We start from the raw sequence: 17,732 nt of genomic DNA, 5'->3' as shown, positions 1-17,732 counted from the left end.
GGGAACTGGATACTGACTTGATGCTCGCGATAGATGTTCTACACAAGCGCAAGCTACCACGAGGAGGAGGATTTCAGTGTGAGTGTTGAAGGGTTTTGCGTGAGTACGGGTAAGCGCATGAATCTTTTGCCTGTCGTATGCTGATAAGAAGTTGTCAAAGGGATAACGCTCTGCTCCACACAAGCACACGTAATGTTAAAGAACTCTGAGTGAGTATGGGCAATAATAATAATGTACATCTTTAGCGTATCGAACCTTGAGAAGGAGTTGTCGAAGATGAGTGTGTAGAGACCAGGGTTCCTGACTTTCAGCCGGCCTTGGATGGCCTCTTTGTGGGAGTTACAGCGAGTCAGAGGAATCAGCACCTGAGAGCAGAGCATTAGAAGATGTCTGTAAAGTCCTAGATTTGAATGCTATTACTCAATACAATGTTGTCTACGTCAGGGGTGTCAAACGCAATTCCTGGAGGGCCGTGTGTATGCTGGTTTATGCTATTTCTTGTCAATGCGTGTCCAATTAAGACCTAGACAACCATGTGAGAGGAGTTCCTAACAAACAAATGACCTTAATTGATCAATCAAGTACAAGTGAGGAGCGAATACCCATAGACCGAGTGTCCAGAAATTGAGTTTGACAACCCTGGTCTATGTACTATTTATGTGTAAAAAGTGCCCACAATCGGTTTTGTATTATCATATTTCCAATTAGTTAACAGTATATGTATGTAGAATCCAGGGTAACTTAGGTCACACAAGATTTTAAAGTATTTCACATTTTGTCTAAAAACCCGCTTCAAAAATCATTGTAAGCGGAACAGAAAAAAAGATGATTGTATTGACATTCAGACAGGAAAGGAGGTGTCTTCTCAGAACAACCGTTGTTGCCCTTTTACACAAACTGTAGAAACAAGCTTGAGAAACAGACTACTTAAAACACTCATTGACTAGAATGATGAGTCAATTATTTATTCTCATCAGCAGTTGAAGCCGATGGAAACAAACCCTATCCGACTGACAAGCAAATTGTCTGGATTAAACTCAGTGGTGTAAAGTACTAAAGTAAAAATACTTAAAAGTACTACTTAAGTAGTGTTCTGGGGTATCTTTACTTTACTATTTATGTTTCTGACAACTTTCACTTTTACTTCACTACATTCCTAAAGAAAATAATGTACTTTTTACTCCATACATTTTCCCTGACACCCAAAAGTACTCGTTACATTTGAATGCTTAGCAGGACAGGAAAATGGTCCAATTCACCCCCTTATAAAGAGAACATCCCTGGTTATCCCTACTGCCTCTGATCTAGTGGACTCACTGAACACACATGCTTTGTTTTGGGGTACTTTCCCCACCCCTTCTTAAACTTGGGGCTGTTCTGAGCAGAATGAGCCCATGTTCACCATATTGTAAAGACAATAGGCCACTAAAAGTTGCACCTGAATCCATTCTGGGCAAAACAAAATGACGATGTGTTTCAATAAAGGGCCGTGCATGAATATTATTACCATGTTACTGAATGTATCAAGAGTACTTTCAGATTTCGTTATCAACAAATGGCTGTGAAAAAGTACAGTAAAGATAAAATGCAGATAAAAGTCATTTCCAAATTCAGTCGTGTCAGGTCAGGTAAACTGCTGTGTCCTCACCTTTGTTTTGAAAATGGCACCATAATCTCCAAAGTGTTCCCTTTATACCATGGCTATGCATTATGCGTCAAATATTTTGTTTCTGTTAGAAGCATTTCAATTTGGCCCTGTCTATAATTATTTAACTAGGCAAGTCAATTAAGAACATATTCTTATTCACAATGACGGCCTACCGGGGAACAGTGGGTTAACTGCCTTGTTCAGGGGCAGAACGACAGATTTTTACTTTGTCAGCTCAGGGATTCGATCCAGAAACCTTTCAATTACTGGCCCCACGCTCTAACCACTAGGCTACCTGCCTATATGGACACCATATAGGCCAATTCCCTGGAGTGTATGGGGCTACCTGAGCTACACCAGGCTGCTTGCTCTCTTCATGAATGAAAGGGGAATAAAGAGCTTTGCTCTCAGCAGGGGGAGTTGCTCTCCCATTTACACTGCTCCAGGGTGAAGTTTCCCCTAGGTACACTTCTAGGATCAGATTTCCTTCCCTAAATCCTAGCCTTAACCATTAGTGGGGAAATGTAAAACAGGCCCAAGATATTGTATGTATTAAACGTCTCCCAGCAGAAGTGCCAATTTAGGATCAGTTTTCCCTTTAAGATCACAACAAATAAGATGACATATTTTTTACATTTTTATTTTACATTTATTTAACTAGCCAAGTCAGTTCATAACAAATTCTTATTTTCAATGACGGCCTAGGAACAGTGGGTAAACTGCCTTGTTCAGGGGCAGAACGACAGATTTTTACCTTGTCAGCTCGGGGACTCGGTTTCGGTTACTAGTCCAACGCTCTAACCACTAGGCTACCTGCCGCCCCATAGACAGGGGAGACCTAATCCTAGAAGATCAACTCTCGCAAACCGAGACGCTTGACACATCCCCTAAATCAAATAAAGCCTTGACGACTGCAGAAAGCCCTGCCTGTACACACAGTAGCTCTCCAGGACCAGGGTTGGTGATTGACCACTGGTCTAAGAGCTGAGCTGGGGCGTGGTTGTCCTACCTTGGATTGTTCCACGGGGACGTCGGCGGTCACACGGTACACCATGCTGAACGAGATGCTCTTGGGCTCCGAGGAGAACATCCAGCTCACGGTGGGGCTGCAATCGACCACGACGATGGAGATCACGCTGTAGCAACTGGACTTGACAAAAAGCTCCCGGGAGCCATCGCCAAACTGAGAGATGTCGTCGATGCTGAGAGGGACGACCAGACTGGAAACACAACATATCAAAATCAAATCAAATCTTATTTGTCACATGCCCCCCCCCCCCCCGCAAAAAAAAGTAAGAGATAAAAATACAAATAATAAAGGCGCAGCAGAAAATATCAATAGCGGGGCTATATACAGGGGGTGCCGGTACAGAGTCAATGTGCAGTGTGTAGGTAGAGTTATTGAAGTGACTATGCATAGATAATAACAGAAAGTAGCAGCAGCGTAGAAGAGGGGGAGGGGGGGGGCAATGCAAATACTCTGGGTAGCCATTTGATTAGCTGTTCGGAAGTCTTATGGCTTGGGGGTAGAAGCTGTTTAGAAGCCTCTTGGACCTAGACTTGGCGCTCTGTTACTGCTTGTCGTGCGGTAGCAGAGAGAACAGTCTATGACTAGGGTGGCTGGAGTCTTTGACAATTTTTAGGGCCTTCCTCTGACAACGCCTGGTATCGAGGTCCTGGATGGCAGGAAGCTTGGTCCCGGTGATGTACTGGGCCGTACGCACTACCCTCTGTAGTGCCTTGCGGTCGGAGGCCGAGCAATTGCCATACCAGGCAGTGATGCAACCAGTCAGGATGCTCTCAATGGTGCAGCTGTAAAACCTTTTGAGGATCTGAGGACCCATTCCAAATCTTTTAAGTTTCCTGAGGGGGAATAGACTTTGCCGTGCCCTTTTTATGACTGTCTTGGTGTGCTTGCCCCATGTTAGTTTGTTGGTGATGTGGATGCCAAGGAACTTGAAGCTCTCAACCTGCTCCACTACAGCCCCGTCGATGAGAATGGGGACGTGCTCGGTCCTCCTTTTCCTGTAGTCCACAATCATCTCCTTTGTCTTGATCACATTGAGGGAGAGGTTGTTGAACTTGCACCACACGGTCAGGTCTCTGACCTCCTCCCTATAGGCTGTCTCATCGTTGTCATGATCAGGCCCACCACAACTTAATGATGGTGTTGGTGTCGTGCCTGGCCGTGCAGTCATGAGTGAACAGGGAGTTCAGGAGGGGACTGAGCACGCACCCCTGAGGGGCCCCCGTGATAAGGATCAGCGTGGCGGATGTGTTGCTACCTACCCTTACCACCTGGGGGCAACCCGTCAGGAAGTCCAGGATCCAGTTGCAGAGCGAGGTGTTTATTGATGAGCTTTGAGGGCACTATGGTGTTGAACGCTGAGCTGTAGTCAATGAATAGCATTCTCATATAGGTGTTCCTTTTCCAGGTGTGAAAGGGCAGTGTGGAGTGCAATAGAGATTGCATCATCTGTGGATCTGTTGGTGTGGAATGCAAATTGGAGTGGGTCTAGGGTTTCTGGGATAATGGTGTTGATGTGAGCCATGACCAGCCTTTCAAAGCACTTCACGGCTACAGACGTGAGTGCTACGGGTCGGAAGTCATTTAGGCAGGTTACCTTAGTGTTCTTGGGCACAGGGACTATGGTGGTCTGCTTGAAACATGTTGGTATTACAGACTCAGACAGGGAGAGATTGAAAATGTCAGTGAAGACACTTGCCAGTTGGTCAGCGAATGCTCAGAGTACACGTCCTGGTAATCCGTCAGGCCCTGCGGCCTTGTGAATGTTGACCTGTTTAAAGGTTTTACTCACATCGGCTGCGGAGAGTGTGATCACACAGTCGTCCGGAACAGCTGATGCTCTCATGCATGTTTCAGTGTTACTTGCCTCGAAGCGAGCATAGAAGTTATTTAGCTCGTCTGGTAGGCTCGTGTCACTGGGCAGCTCCCGGCTGTGCTTCCCTTTGTAGTCTGTAATAGTTTGCAAGCCCTGCCACATCCAACAAGCATTGGAGCCGGTGTAGTACGAGTCGATCTTAGTCCTGTATTGACACTTTGCCTGTTTGAAGGTTCGTCGGAGGGCAAAGTGAGATTTCTTATAAGCTTCTGGGTTAGAGTCCCGCTCCTTGAAAGCGGCAGCTCTACCTTTTAACTCAGTTTGAATGCTGCCTGCGTGGGTATGTGTGGGTATGTATGTGTGTGTGCGTGCACAAAGTTCTAGACTCACGTGACTTCTCCAGACTTGAGAAGGGCGATCTCTGCGTCCTGCAGAGTGGGCACATTCTCTTCTGGGCCATCTGGGGTCGTGTCTCCTGTGCCTCTGCAGGCCGTGGGTCACATGACAAAAGACAGCATTGATTTACCACATAGCTTCTCATAACCACACATCTACTACTGTGTCTGTATCCAAGCTGGCGTAGCAGTGTAGACGTCTTTGTCCTGTCGTGTCCCGTGTCCCTTGTATATATCTTTTTACATCTTTTTCTTCGCATATCTTTTAAAAATACTTTCTTAAACCTCAACTTCTAAATACTCTCCTGCAACCCGCCTCACCCAATGTGGCGTGGATCTGCTTTTTTCTAAAGTATTTCTATTTACTTCTGATCTGGAATCCATCTACTGAAGATAGCCAGCTAACTGCCTACCAGCTATCAGTTAGCAAACCATTGCTAGCGGTCATCAGCTAACCTTTAGCTCGGAAAGCTCTCGCTAGTTCGAACAACGTGACTAAAACTAGAGCATAACGGACCTATTTCTCTCCATATCCCCGGATTCCTACCGCAAACTCTGAACATTTTCATCTGGATCTTCGCAACTAGCTAACCACAATCCCGGGTGACCACTCCTGGCTAGCGTTTACATCCCGGAGCAAGCACCAATTAGCCTGAAGCTAGCCCGGCTAGGGCTCCTGTGCTACCACTGAAGCCCACTCCTGGGCTACAATATCCGGACCCCTTTACTGCCGGTACGGAGCACGGAACCCCGCCGATCCTCTACGACTGGAATACCGACATAATCTGCCCGAGGACTCCAACAGGCCCCTCAGGCGTGTCGCCCGCTGAAGGCCCATCCTGCTAACCTACTAGGCCTGTTAGCTACCTAGAGCTACCTGGAACCCTGCTAATTCCACGACTGGTCTATCGACGTCACCGCACGAAGAGGCAAAAACAGACTTCCCCCCCCCATCGTGACGTCCCCCAAAGGCTAACTTGCCTGCCCCGGTCTGCTAACTGCTAGCTTATCTTGCAGCTAGCGCAGCCAGGAAGCTAGCACCAGTTAGCAAACACAATTCTACAATTCACAACCTCTTTCGCCATCGCTATCCGGCTTGGATTCTCTGTCGACACGACCACGTCTGGTCTGCAGACGTGCCCTCAACCGGTGCCCTCAACCGGCCTCCGTCTGAGCAGACCCCCTCCGTCTGAGCAGACCACCCGCTGGGCTACTAACTTTAAACGCGTGCTAGCTTAGTGGAGGCCTCAATGCTCCATCTACGGCTGCCCCCTGGACACTATGATCACTTGGCTACATAGCTGATGCCTGCTTGACTGTCCAATAATTCATGGTACTCCATTCTGTTTATTTGTGTTTTATCTGTCGGCTCTGTGCCTTAACTCAGGATCTGTGTGTAGTTAATCCGACCCTCTGCCTAGTCGTCGCCATTTTTACCTTCTGTTGCTGTGTTAGCTGACTAGCTGCTGTTATCTCACCTGTTGTTTTAGCTAGCTCTCCCAATCATGACCTGCAATCCCTTTATGCCTTATTGTATGTCTCTCTCAAATATCAATATGCCTTGCATACTGTTGTTCAGGCTAGTTATCATTGTTTTGGTTTGCAATGGACCCCGTAGTTCCACTCTCCGTACCTCTGATACCTCCTTTGTCCCACCCCCCACACATGCGGTGACCTCACCCATTGAGACCAGCATGTCCAGAGATACAACCTCTCTTATCATCACCCAGTGCCTGGGCTTGCCTCCGCTGTACCAGTGCCCCACCATACCCTGGTCTGCACATTATGCCCAGAATCTATTCTACCACGCCCATAAATCTGCTCCTTTTATTCCTTGTCCCCAACGCTCTAGGCGACCAGTTTTGATAGCCTTTAGCCGCACCCTCATCCTACTACTCCTCTGTTCCTCGGGTGATGTGGAGGTAAACCCAGGCCCTGCATGTCCCCAGTCACCCTCATTTGTTGACTTCTGTGATCGAAAAAGCCTTGGCCTCATGCATGTCAACATCAGAAGCCTCCTCCCTAAGTTTGCCTTACTCACCGCTTTAGCACACTCTGCCAACCCTGATGTCCTTGCCGTGTCTGAATCCTGGCTTAGGAAGGCCACCAAAAACTCTGAGATTTCCATACCCAACTATAACACTTTCCGTCAAGATAGAACTGCCAAAGGGGGAGGAGTTGCAATCTACTGCAAAGATAGCCTGCAAAGTTCTGTCATACTTTCCAAGTCTATGCCCAAACAGTTCGAACTTCTAATTTTAAAAATTAATCTCTCCAGAAATAAGTCTCTCACTGTTGCCGCCTGCTACCGACCCCCCTCAGCTCCCAGCTGTGCCCTGGACACCATCTGTGAATTGATCGCTCCCCATCTAGCTTCAGAGTTTGTTCTGTTAGGTGACCTAAACTGGGATATGCTTAACACCCCGGCAGTCCTACAATCTAAGCTTGATGCCCTCAATCTCACACAAATCATCAAGGAACCCACCAGGTACAACCCTAAATCCGTAAACAAGGGCACCCTAATAGACATTATCCTGACCAACTTGCCCTCCAAATACACCTCTGCTGTCTTCAATCAAGATCTCAGCGATCACTGCCTCATTGCCTGTATCCGCCACGGGTCCACGGTCAAACGACCACCCCTCATCACTGTCAAACGCTCCCTAAAACACTTCTGCGAGCAGGCCTTTCTAATCGACCTGGCCCGGGTACCCTGGAAGGATATTGACCTCATCCCGTCAGTTGAGGATGCCTGGTCATTCTTTAAAAGTTACTTCCTCACCATATTAGACAAGCATGCTCCGTTCAAAAAATGCAGAACCAAGAACAGATATAGCCCTTGGTTCACTCCAGACCTGACTGCCCTCGACCAGCACAAAAACATCCTGTGGCGAACTGCAATAGCATCGAAGAACCCCCGCGATATGCAACTGTTCAGGGACGTCAGGAACCAATACACGCAGTCAGTCAGGAAAGCAAAGGCCAGCTTTTTCAAGCAGAAATTTGCATCATGTAGCTCTAACTCCAAAAAGTTCTGGGATACTGTAAAGTCCATGGAAAACAAGAGCACCTCCTCCCAGCTGCCCACTGCACTGAGGCTAGATAACACGGTCACCACTGATAAGTCCGTGATAATCGAAAACTTCAACAAACATTTCTCAATGGCTGGCCATGCCTTCCACCTGGCGACTCCAACCTTGGCCAACAGCCCCGCCCCCCCCGCTGCTACTCGCCCAAGCCTCCCCAGCTTCTCCTTTACCCATATCCAGATAGCAGATGTCCTGAAAGAGCTGGAAAACCTGGACCCATACAAATCAGCTGGGCTTGACAATCTGGACCCCCTATTTCTGAAACTGTCCGCCGCCATTGTCCCACCCCCTATTACCAGCCTGTTCAACCTCTCCTTCGTATCATCTGAGATCCCCAAGGATTGGAAAGCTGCCGCTGTCATCCCCCTCTTCAAAGGGGGAGACACCCTGGACCCAAACTGTTACAGACCTATATCCATCCTGCCCTGCGTAGCTAAGGTCTTCGAAAGCCAAGTCAACAAACAGATCACTGACCATCTCGAATCCCACCGTACCTTCTCCGCTGTGCAATCCGGTTTCCGAGCCGGTCACGGGTGCACCTCAGCCACGCTCAAGGTACTAAACGATATCATAACCGCCATCGATAAAAGACATTACTGTGCAGCCGTCTTCATCGACCTGGCCAAGGCTTTCGACTCTGTCAATCACCATATTCTTATCGGCAGACTCAATAGCCTCGGTTTTTCTAATGACTGCCTTGCCTGGTTCACCAACTACTTTGCAGACAGAGTTCAGTGTGTCAAATCGGAGGGCATGTTGTCCGGTCCTCTGGCAGTCTCTATGGGGGTACCACAGGGTTCAATTCTCGGGCCGACTCTTTTCTCTGTATACATCAATGATGTTGCTCTTGCTGCGGGCGATTCCCTGATCCACCTCTACGCAGACGACACCATTCTGTATACTTCCGGCCCTTCCCTGGACACTGTGCTATCTAACCTCCAAACGAGCTTCAATGCCATACAACACTCCTTCCGTGGCCTCCAACTGCTCTTAAACGCTAGTAAAACCAAATGCATGCTTTTCAACCGTTCGCTGCCTGCACCCGCACGCCCGACTAGCATCACCACCCTGGACGGTTCCGACCTAGAATATGTGGACATCTATAAGTACCTAGGTGTCTGGCTAGACTGCAAACTCTCCTTCCAGACTCATTTCAAACATCTCCAATCCAAAATCAAATCTAGAGTCGGCTTTCTATTCCGGAACAAAGCCTCCTTCACTCACGCCGCCAAACTTACCCTAGTAAAACTGACTATCCTACCGATCCTCGACTTCGGCGATGTCATCTACAAAATAGCTTCCAATACTCTACTCAGCAAACTGGATGCAGTTTATCACAGTGCCATCCGTTTTGTTACTAAAGCACCTTATACGACCCACCACTGCGACCTGTATGCCCTAGTCGGCTGGCCCTCGTTACATGTTCGTCGTCAGACCCACTGGCTCCAGGTCATCTACAAGGCTATGCTAGGTAAAGTGCCGCCTTATCTCAGTTCACTGGTCACGATGGCTACACCCACCCGTAGCACGCGCTCCAGCAGGTGTATCTCACTGATCATCCCTAAAGCCAATACCTCATTTGGACGCCTTTCCTTCCAGTTCTCTGCTGCCTGCGACTGGAACGAATTGCAAAAATCTCTGAAGTTGGAGACTTTTATCTCCCTCAACAACTTTAAAAATCTGCTATCCGAGCAGCTAACCGATCGCTGCAGCTGTACATAGTCCATCTGTAAACTACCCACCCAATTTACCTACCTCACCCCCATACTGCTTTTATTTATTTACTTTTCTGCTCTTTTGCACACCAGTATCTCTTCTTGCACATGATCATCTGATGATTTACCACTCCAGTGTTAATCTGCTAAATTGTAATTATTCGATTTATTATTGCCTACCTCATGCCTTTTGCACACATTGTATATAGATTCTCTTTTTTCTACCATGTTATTGACTTGTTTATTGTTTACTCCATGTGTAACTCTGTGTTGTTGTCTGTTCACACTGCTATGCTTTATCTTGGCCAGGTCGCAGTTGCAAATGAGAACTTGTTCTCAACTAGCCTACCTGGTTAAATAAAGGTGAAATAAAAAAATAAAATAAAAAATTGGCTAACTGAGACTTTAGGGCCGAACCAAACCATACTGTGGTCGTAATGTTTACGACCACAAATAACCAGTGGCGTATTGGAGGGTAAAACTGCATGACAGTTTATCTGCCTTTTAGGGAAAGATGTATAGGGAACGTAACTTTTTCACTGTGACCGGCGATCAAAGTTTGCCCACCTATTCTTTTACCACTACATCAGTGCAAATAGCAATAACTGTAGTGACCCTGTGTTTGAAGACATTTGCCAATTTGATGCTATATATAAACATTTCAAATATTTGCAACAAATGATCCACCATCAGGGTTTTGTGCCAATGCACCACAACTAATAAGCAAAGCATACCGACTTTGGGCGCTTCAACATCACGGTTTGCAATTTCAACAATATCAATCTGCACGGTTTGGATGCTGGATTATATTCCGGACGAACGCGCCCAGGTTGCCTACAGGAGATTTATGAAGTAGCCTAATTAGATTAAAACATTGTGACTGGTTGTGTTTATGCCACACATAAAAGGAAATACATTGTAAAAGTTAAATGACAAATCTTTATGCTATATTGAAGCGTTTTGGGTTCTAGGTACATGAGGAATAGCCACTCGGATCAGAGAGGAGGCAGAGCAGGTGTTAAGCTTTCCTGAATAACTAGGCCTGCTGGTAGCATATTTGGCCACATTATTATACGACAGGCTGGGCTGCTACTGTGTCTTTCTATACCTTATGAACTGTCGAGAGTAGACCCACAATTGGTCCAAATGGAATAAATGGCATGAAATATTCAAATCACAAGGCTTTTGTGCCGTTGCTCAAATGACAGTTGCAGTTTACAGCCTTAAGTAGAATGTTTAACTCCCTTAAAAACAATAACACAATTATTCATTACAATGTGGTGTTGTAGGCCAGCCTATGTAGGATAATTGTATTGTCCCCAAACAAGACCAATAGGGCAGCTTTTTGAGCTGCGTGTCTCAAGTCTTCACTGGTCTTTCATATGCAATGACGCACCATGGCATCTCCGCTTATATTGAAAATTGGTCCAGCTTTGAATGATTATGTGTGGTATGATTGCTAGTTAGCATAATGCAAATCTGGACAAATGATCCACCTACCACTACAGGCACTATGAATGGTGGATAGAGGGCAGGCTAGACAGACTGGTAGACTATGTTGACGTGTGTGGTATAGTTAGCGCGCGGAAAAGCAGAGTGCATAACGGATGTACCAAAACACCTTGATATAGGGGAGGCGCATGCAAGCAGATGAGGAAATTTAGCTAGGATTTTATTTTATTTTATTTCACCAGGTAAGTTGACTGAGAACACGTTCTCATTTGCAGCAACGACCTGGGGAATAGTTACAGGGGAGAGGGGGATGAATGAGCCAATTGTAAACTGGGGATTATTAGGTGACCATGATGGTTTGAGGGCCAGATTGGGAATTTAGCCAGGACACCGGGGTTAACACCCCTACTCTTACGATAAGTGCCATGGGATCTTTAATGACCTCAGAGAGTCAGGACACCCTCGGAAGACATTGTATAGTAAACCTGGAAAAAAACACACCACCCTCCCCAATCTGGACGTGTTAAATCACACCTCTGGATGCCTCCATTTACGGTCATTTTCTTTCCCACTGTTAACCCCGGGATTTCTCCTTGGTCTGCTTATGACTTCCAATCACAATCATTTCAGCAGCGGGTGTCCACAAATGGAAGGCAGCAGAGTGTGTGAAGGTCACATTGAACTTTTGTTTGCGGCCAACTTTTTTTTTCTTTTTTTTTTTCTTGTGAGGGGTTCAGATCACACAGGCAATAATATTCAAAAAGTACATAGAGAAAGAATCAAAATAAGGTTGAAGTAAAAACATGCATAAAAGACAAAACACCAAACAAAATCAAAAATAAAATATAGCTGCAAGCAGCAATGCCGGGGTTCAAGCTGTGGGCCCCCTGCCACCAGGCCAAATTGGAAATATTGCCCTCGGATGAGCTACTTCTGTACTCCTTACCACACTTGCAAATTATCAAAACTCAAAATCAAACAGATCAAGCAATACTCTTTCAATGTGTTTTGGATTTTTTTTAATGACATTGACTACTTTCAAAAATGTTGGTATATAGCAAATATAGATGCACATCATCAAACACAAACAATTATTGCTGCTATGAGCCAATAAGCGTGCGTGAATGATTTTCCCTGTCCAACAGCGCCCCCGTGCAGCCAAACTGAACCATAGGTTAGCTAGACTCATATCCCTGAGCATGTGTGCCAAATGTCATCATTCTGAGTTAAATTGGCAGCGTTTTTGCAGAGTCAAATTGAATCTGTGAATTAATGTATAGTGTATTCATTTATAATACATTTTTTGGGAGGACATTGGGATATTATTTCAGACTCTTTTCTAGTCTGTATTTTGTTGATGGCTAAGACTTATGTTGCATACCGTAATTATTCCCATTGGTTTATGGAGGGCTTCTAGTAGTTTAAAAAAATATATATAGATTCGATACAAAGCCTCAACTTGTGTTCTTGCTACCTATAGTACCAACTTTGTAAGTGGGGGGAGTGGTTGACCCCATGGGACTCCGTAAGTGTGAATAGTGGTTTGTAAATGCAAATAAAAAAGAACGACGAACCAGGTAAATTATACATGTTTTTCAGGTCTGTAATTGCAGCAGTGACTTGTTTGTAGTTCCTCTACAAAATTGTATCTAGAGGGAATAATGTCAAAGCCTAGATATTTAAAAAGGGTCATAGTTGGTATCTCCAATTCTAGCTTGAGATTGGACATTGCTTAAAGTGGGAGCAAAGATGATCCAGTGAGGTTGATCATATACAGTTGAAGTCGGAAGTTTACATACACTTAGGTTGGAGTCATTAAAACTCGTTTTCAACCACTCCACACATTGCTTAACAAACTATAGATTCTGCAAGTCGATTAGGACGTCTACTTTGTGCATGACACAAGTCATTTTTCCAACAATTGTTTACAGACAGATTATTTCACTTGTAATTCACTGTATCACAATTGCAGTGGGTCAGAAGTTTACATACACTAAGTTGACTGTGCCTTTAAACAGCTTGAAAAACTCCAGAAAATTATGTCATGGCTTTAGAAGCTTCTGATAGGCTAATTGACATCATTTGAGTCAATTGGAGGTGTACCTGTGGATGTATTTCAAGACCTATCTTTAAACTCAGTGCCTCTTTGCTTGACATCATGGGAAAATCAAAAGAAATCAGCCAAGACCTCAGAAAAAAATTGCAGACCTCCACAAGTCTGGTTCATCCTTGGGAGCAATTTCCAAACGCCTGAAGGTACCCCGTTCATCTGTACAAACAGTAGTACGCATGTATAAACACCATGGGACCACGTAGCCTTGATAAACCTCAGGAAGAAGATGCGTTCTGTCTCCTAGAGATGAACGTACTTTGGTGCGAAAAGTGCAAATCAATTCCAGAACAACAGCAAAGGACCTTGTGAAGTTGCTGGAGGAAACGGGTACAAAAGTATCTACATCTACAGTAAAATGAGTCCTATATTGACCTAACCTGAAAGGCCACTCAGCAAGGAAGAAGCCACTGCTCCAAAGCCGCCATAAAAAAGCCAGACTACGGTTTGCAACTGCACATGGGGACAAAGATCTTACATTTTAGAGAAATGTCCTCTGGTCTGATGAAACAAAAATGGAAATGTTTGGCCATAATAACCATCTTTGTGTTTGGAGGAAAAAGGGGGATGCTTGTGTAACAGTATAGCTTCTGTCCCTCTCCTCGCCCATACCTGGGCTCGAACCAGGGGCCGTCTGCACACATCAACAACTGACACCCACGAAGCATCGATACCCATCGCTCCACAAAAGCCGCAGCTCTTGCAAAGCAAGGGGAACAACTATTTCAAGGTCTCAGAGTGAGTGACGTCACCGATTGAAACGCTATTAGCACGCACTCCGCTAACTAGCTAGCCATTTCACATCGGTTACACTTGGAAGTCGAAGAACAACATCCCAACCGTTAAGCACAGGGGTGGCAGCATCATGTTGTGGGGGTGCTTTGCTGCAGGAGGGACTGGTGCACTTCACAAAATAGATGGCATCATGATGCAGGAAAAGTATGTGGATATATTGAAGCAACATTTCAAGACATCAGCCAGGAAGTTAAAGCTTGGTCGCAAATGGGTTTTCCAAATGGACAATGACCCCAAGCATATTTCCAAAGTTGTGGAAAAATGGCTTAAGGACAACACAGTCAAGGTACTGGAGTGGCCATCACAAAGCCCTGACCTCTATCATATAGAAAATGTGTGGGCAGAACTGAAAAAGTGTGTAGAGGAGGCCTACAAACCTGACTCGGTTACACCAGCTCTGTCAGGAGGAATGGTCCAAAATACTCCCAACTTATTGTGGGAAGCTTGTGGAAGGCTACCCGAAACGTTTGACCCAAGTTAAACAATTTAAAGGCAATGCTACCAAATACTAATTGAGTGTATATAAAACTTCTGACCCACTGGTGATGAAATAAATAAATCATTCTCTCTACTATTCTTCTGACATTTCACATTCTTAAAATAAAGTGGGGATACTAACTGACCTAAGACAGGGAATTTTTACTCGGATTAAAGGTCAGGAATTGTGAAAAACTTAGTTTAAATGTATTTGGGTAAGGTGTATGTAAACTTCCGACTTCAACTGTATTAAAATATGAATGTCATACAGTGGACATCTAAGCCTATAGGCCATTGTTTTAGGAAAGTAGCCTAACCCCCCCCCCCCTATAAGCTACACATCAAAACAAGGAATAGTGTTTTTGTAATTTGTTACAGGCTGTTTTTAAGGACACATAAATGTGGCTCATTTGGCCAACATCCCTTGTTGATTGATAGCGCTGGCCGTGCCAGGTTGCATCTGAATGCATATGGATGTCCATGACATTTCTCAAATGTCCAGTTAATTGGATGGAAACCTAGCTATGGACACGCTAAAGACTCTGACAAGTGCGCTAGTCCACTGTCACTTTGATTATGACTGCACATCATGGTTCACCAGCAGCCCCAAACATCTAAATAATAAGCTACCAGCCAAACAAGCTTGTAAGAATTGTACTTAAATTCCCTCATACTCATCTGGAGGTTGAGTTTTTTTTGTCTCTATCTCTGTAATGTGTCTGCATCTAAGTAATTCTATATGTAATATGTAGAAAATAGGGCCCACTGTGGACATAAGTCCCTGACTTTATTGTGCAATCCTGGTCACTTCAAACAATCTTGGTGTGTATATACACTACCGTTCAGAAGTTTGGGGTCACTTAGAAACGTTCTTGTTTTCCATGAAAACATACATGAAATGAGTTTCAAAATTAATAGGAAATATAGTCAAGACGTTGACAAGGTTATAAATAATGATGTTTAATTGAAATAACAATTCTGTCCTTCAAACTTTGCTTTGGTCAAATAATCCTCCATTTGCAGCAATTACAGCCCTGCAGACCTTTGGCATTCTAGTTGTCAATTTGTTGAGGTAATCTGAAGAGATTTCACCCCATGCTTCCTGAAGCACCTCCCACAAGTTTAATTGGCTTGATGCGCACTTCTTACGTACCATACGGTCAAGCTGCTCCCACAACAGCTCAATAGGGTTTAGATCCAGTGACTGTGCTGGCCACGCCATTATCGACAGAATACCAGTTGACTGTTTCTTCCCTAAATAGTTCTTGCATAGTTTGGAGCTATGCTTTGGGTCGTTGTCCTGTTGTAGGAGGATATTGGCTCCAATTAAGTGCCGTCCACAGGGTGTGGCATGGCATTGCAAAATGGAGTGATAGCCTTCCTTCTTCAAGATCCCTTTTACCCTGTACAAATCACCCACTTTACCACCACCAAAGCACACCCAGACCATCACATTGCCTCCACCATGCTTGACAGATGGCGTCAAGCACTCTTCCAGCATCTTTACATTTTTTCTGGGTCTCACAAATGTTCTTCTTTGTGATCCGAACACCTCAAACTTAGATTTGTCTGTTCATAACACTTTTTTCTAATCTTCCAGTGTCTGTGTTCTTTTGCCCATCTTCTATATTTATTGGCCAGTCTGAGATATGGCTTTTTCTTTGTAACTCTGCCTAGAAGGCCAGCATCCCGGAGTCGCCTCTTCACCGTTGACGTTGAGACTGGTGTTTTGCGGGTACTATTTAATGAAGCTGCCAGTTGAGGACTTGTGAGGCGTCTGTTTCTCAAACTAGACACTCTAATGTACTTGTCCTCTTTCTCAGTTGTGCACTTAACCTCCTCTTTCTATTCTGGTTAGAGCCAGTTTGCGCTGTTCTGTGAAGGGAGTAGTACACAGCGTTGTACAAGATCTTCAGTTTCTTGGCAAATTCTCGCATGGAATAACCTTCATTTCTCAGAACAAGAATAAACTGCCGAGTTTCAGAAGAAGGCATGACCTCGAGAGCAGTTCACACCAGACATCCCAAGAATATTGCTGAAATGAAACAGTTTTGTAAAGAGGAATGGTCCAAAATTCCTCCTGACCGTTGATGTTATTGCTGCCAAAGGGGGGTCAACCAGTTAATAAACAGAAGGGTTTACATACTTTTCCCACCCTGCACTGTGAATATTTGAGTCAAGCAGGAGATGGAGCCATCAACCAAATTGAGGTACCTAAGAACTCTGAGAGAACCACATTTAGAGCAAAAAGCTCCTTCATACCTCCCCCAAATGCAATGCATCCATAGAAACATTCTGTAGGATTGTTGAAAATGATGTAGGTGACCTACTGAAAGACAAAACAGAAACACAAATCCGATGATCACCTGAGTCGAGACGAGAGAATGGCTCCTAAGGACTTACAATCAGATCCTTCGATTATCATAAAAAAATGTGACAAAAGGAGGAGGAATTTGTATACAAAACACATGTGACTATGTGAATGAATGTCGCCAACAACCATCTAAAGATGACTTCTATCACTATCATAAACAGGCACTGTAACACTTCCTTCAGCAGAGAGACCCTACCCTTGCTCCATCCAATGATTGCATCTTGCAACTCGCTGAACTGGTATTATCCAATAACTACTTCATCTTTGTGTCAGACTTTTTCCTTCAAATTCGGGGAGTAGCCCTTTTGCACCCAACTATGCGAACCTGCACGTGGGACAATTTGAGGAAGCACTCATTTACAAAACAGAGACACACCCACTACTTTCTAAAATCATCTCATGGAAGAGATACATAGATGATGTCTTTGTGCTCTGGGAAGGAAGTCAGCAGGTACTAAATTCATTCCAAACTCTGCTAAACGAGAGCTCTGAATATCTCAAATCCCATGCAGACTGATGAGAGATTTTTTACCTGGACTTATTGATCATCAAAGAGAATGATGCATTACATAAAGACTTATACACAAAGCCCACAGACCGCAATACCCTGCTACGTGTAGATAGTATTCATTCCTTTCCCCTCAAGAATGGTCAAATAGCCAGTTATGCAGGGTTAAACTAATCTGTGGCCACCAGACAGATTTTGACAGCAATGCTAAGAAAATGACAGATACATTCAAAATGAGAGGCTACAAGGGCAAAACTCTTAATACTGCAATGATGAAAATATCTCAAAAACCAAGAGAGGAATTGATAAAAACTAAACCAAAGAAG

General features: G+C 44.7%; 1 protein-coding gene across 2 annotated transcripts in view; it reads right to left on the bottom strand.

Moving 5' to 3' along the window:
* The window catches only part of LOC129811018 (FYVE and coiled-coil domain-containing protein 1-like), a 67,276-nt gene that overhangs the window by 3,180 nt on the left and 46,364 nt on the right, over positions 1–17,732 (bottom strand). For both annotated transcript variants that reach the window (XM_055862115.1, XM_055862114.1), the window contains exons 15-17: positions 4,882–4,974; positions 2,658–2,868; positions 256–365 (exon numbers count right to left, since the gene is read on the bottom strand). In XM_055862115.1, the coding sequence (XP_055718090.1) occupies positions 256–365; positions 2,658–2,868; positions 4,882–4,974 (414 nt within the window). The remainder of the gene's footprint in view (positions 1–255; positions 366–2,657; positions 2,869–4,881; positions 4,975–17,732) is intronic.

This window comes from Salvelinus fontinalis, chromosome 14, assembly GCF_029448725.1.
Source record: "Salvelinus fontinalis isolate EN_2023a chromosome 14, ASM2944872v1, whole genome shotgun sequence".
NCBI classification, from domain to species: domain Eukaryota; kingdom Metazoa; phylum Chordata; class Actinopteri; order Salmoniformes; family Salmonidae; genus Salvelinus; species Salvelinus fontinalis.
The sequence above is the reverse complement of the archived record's forward strand: the minus strand, read 5'-3'. Positions and strand labels throughout refer to the sequence as shown.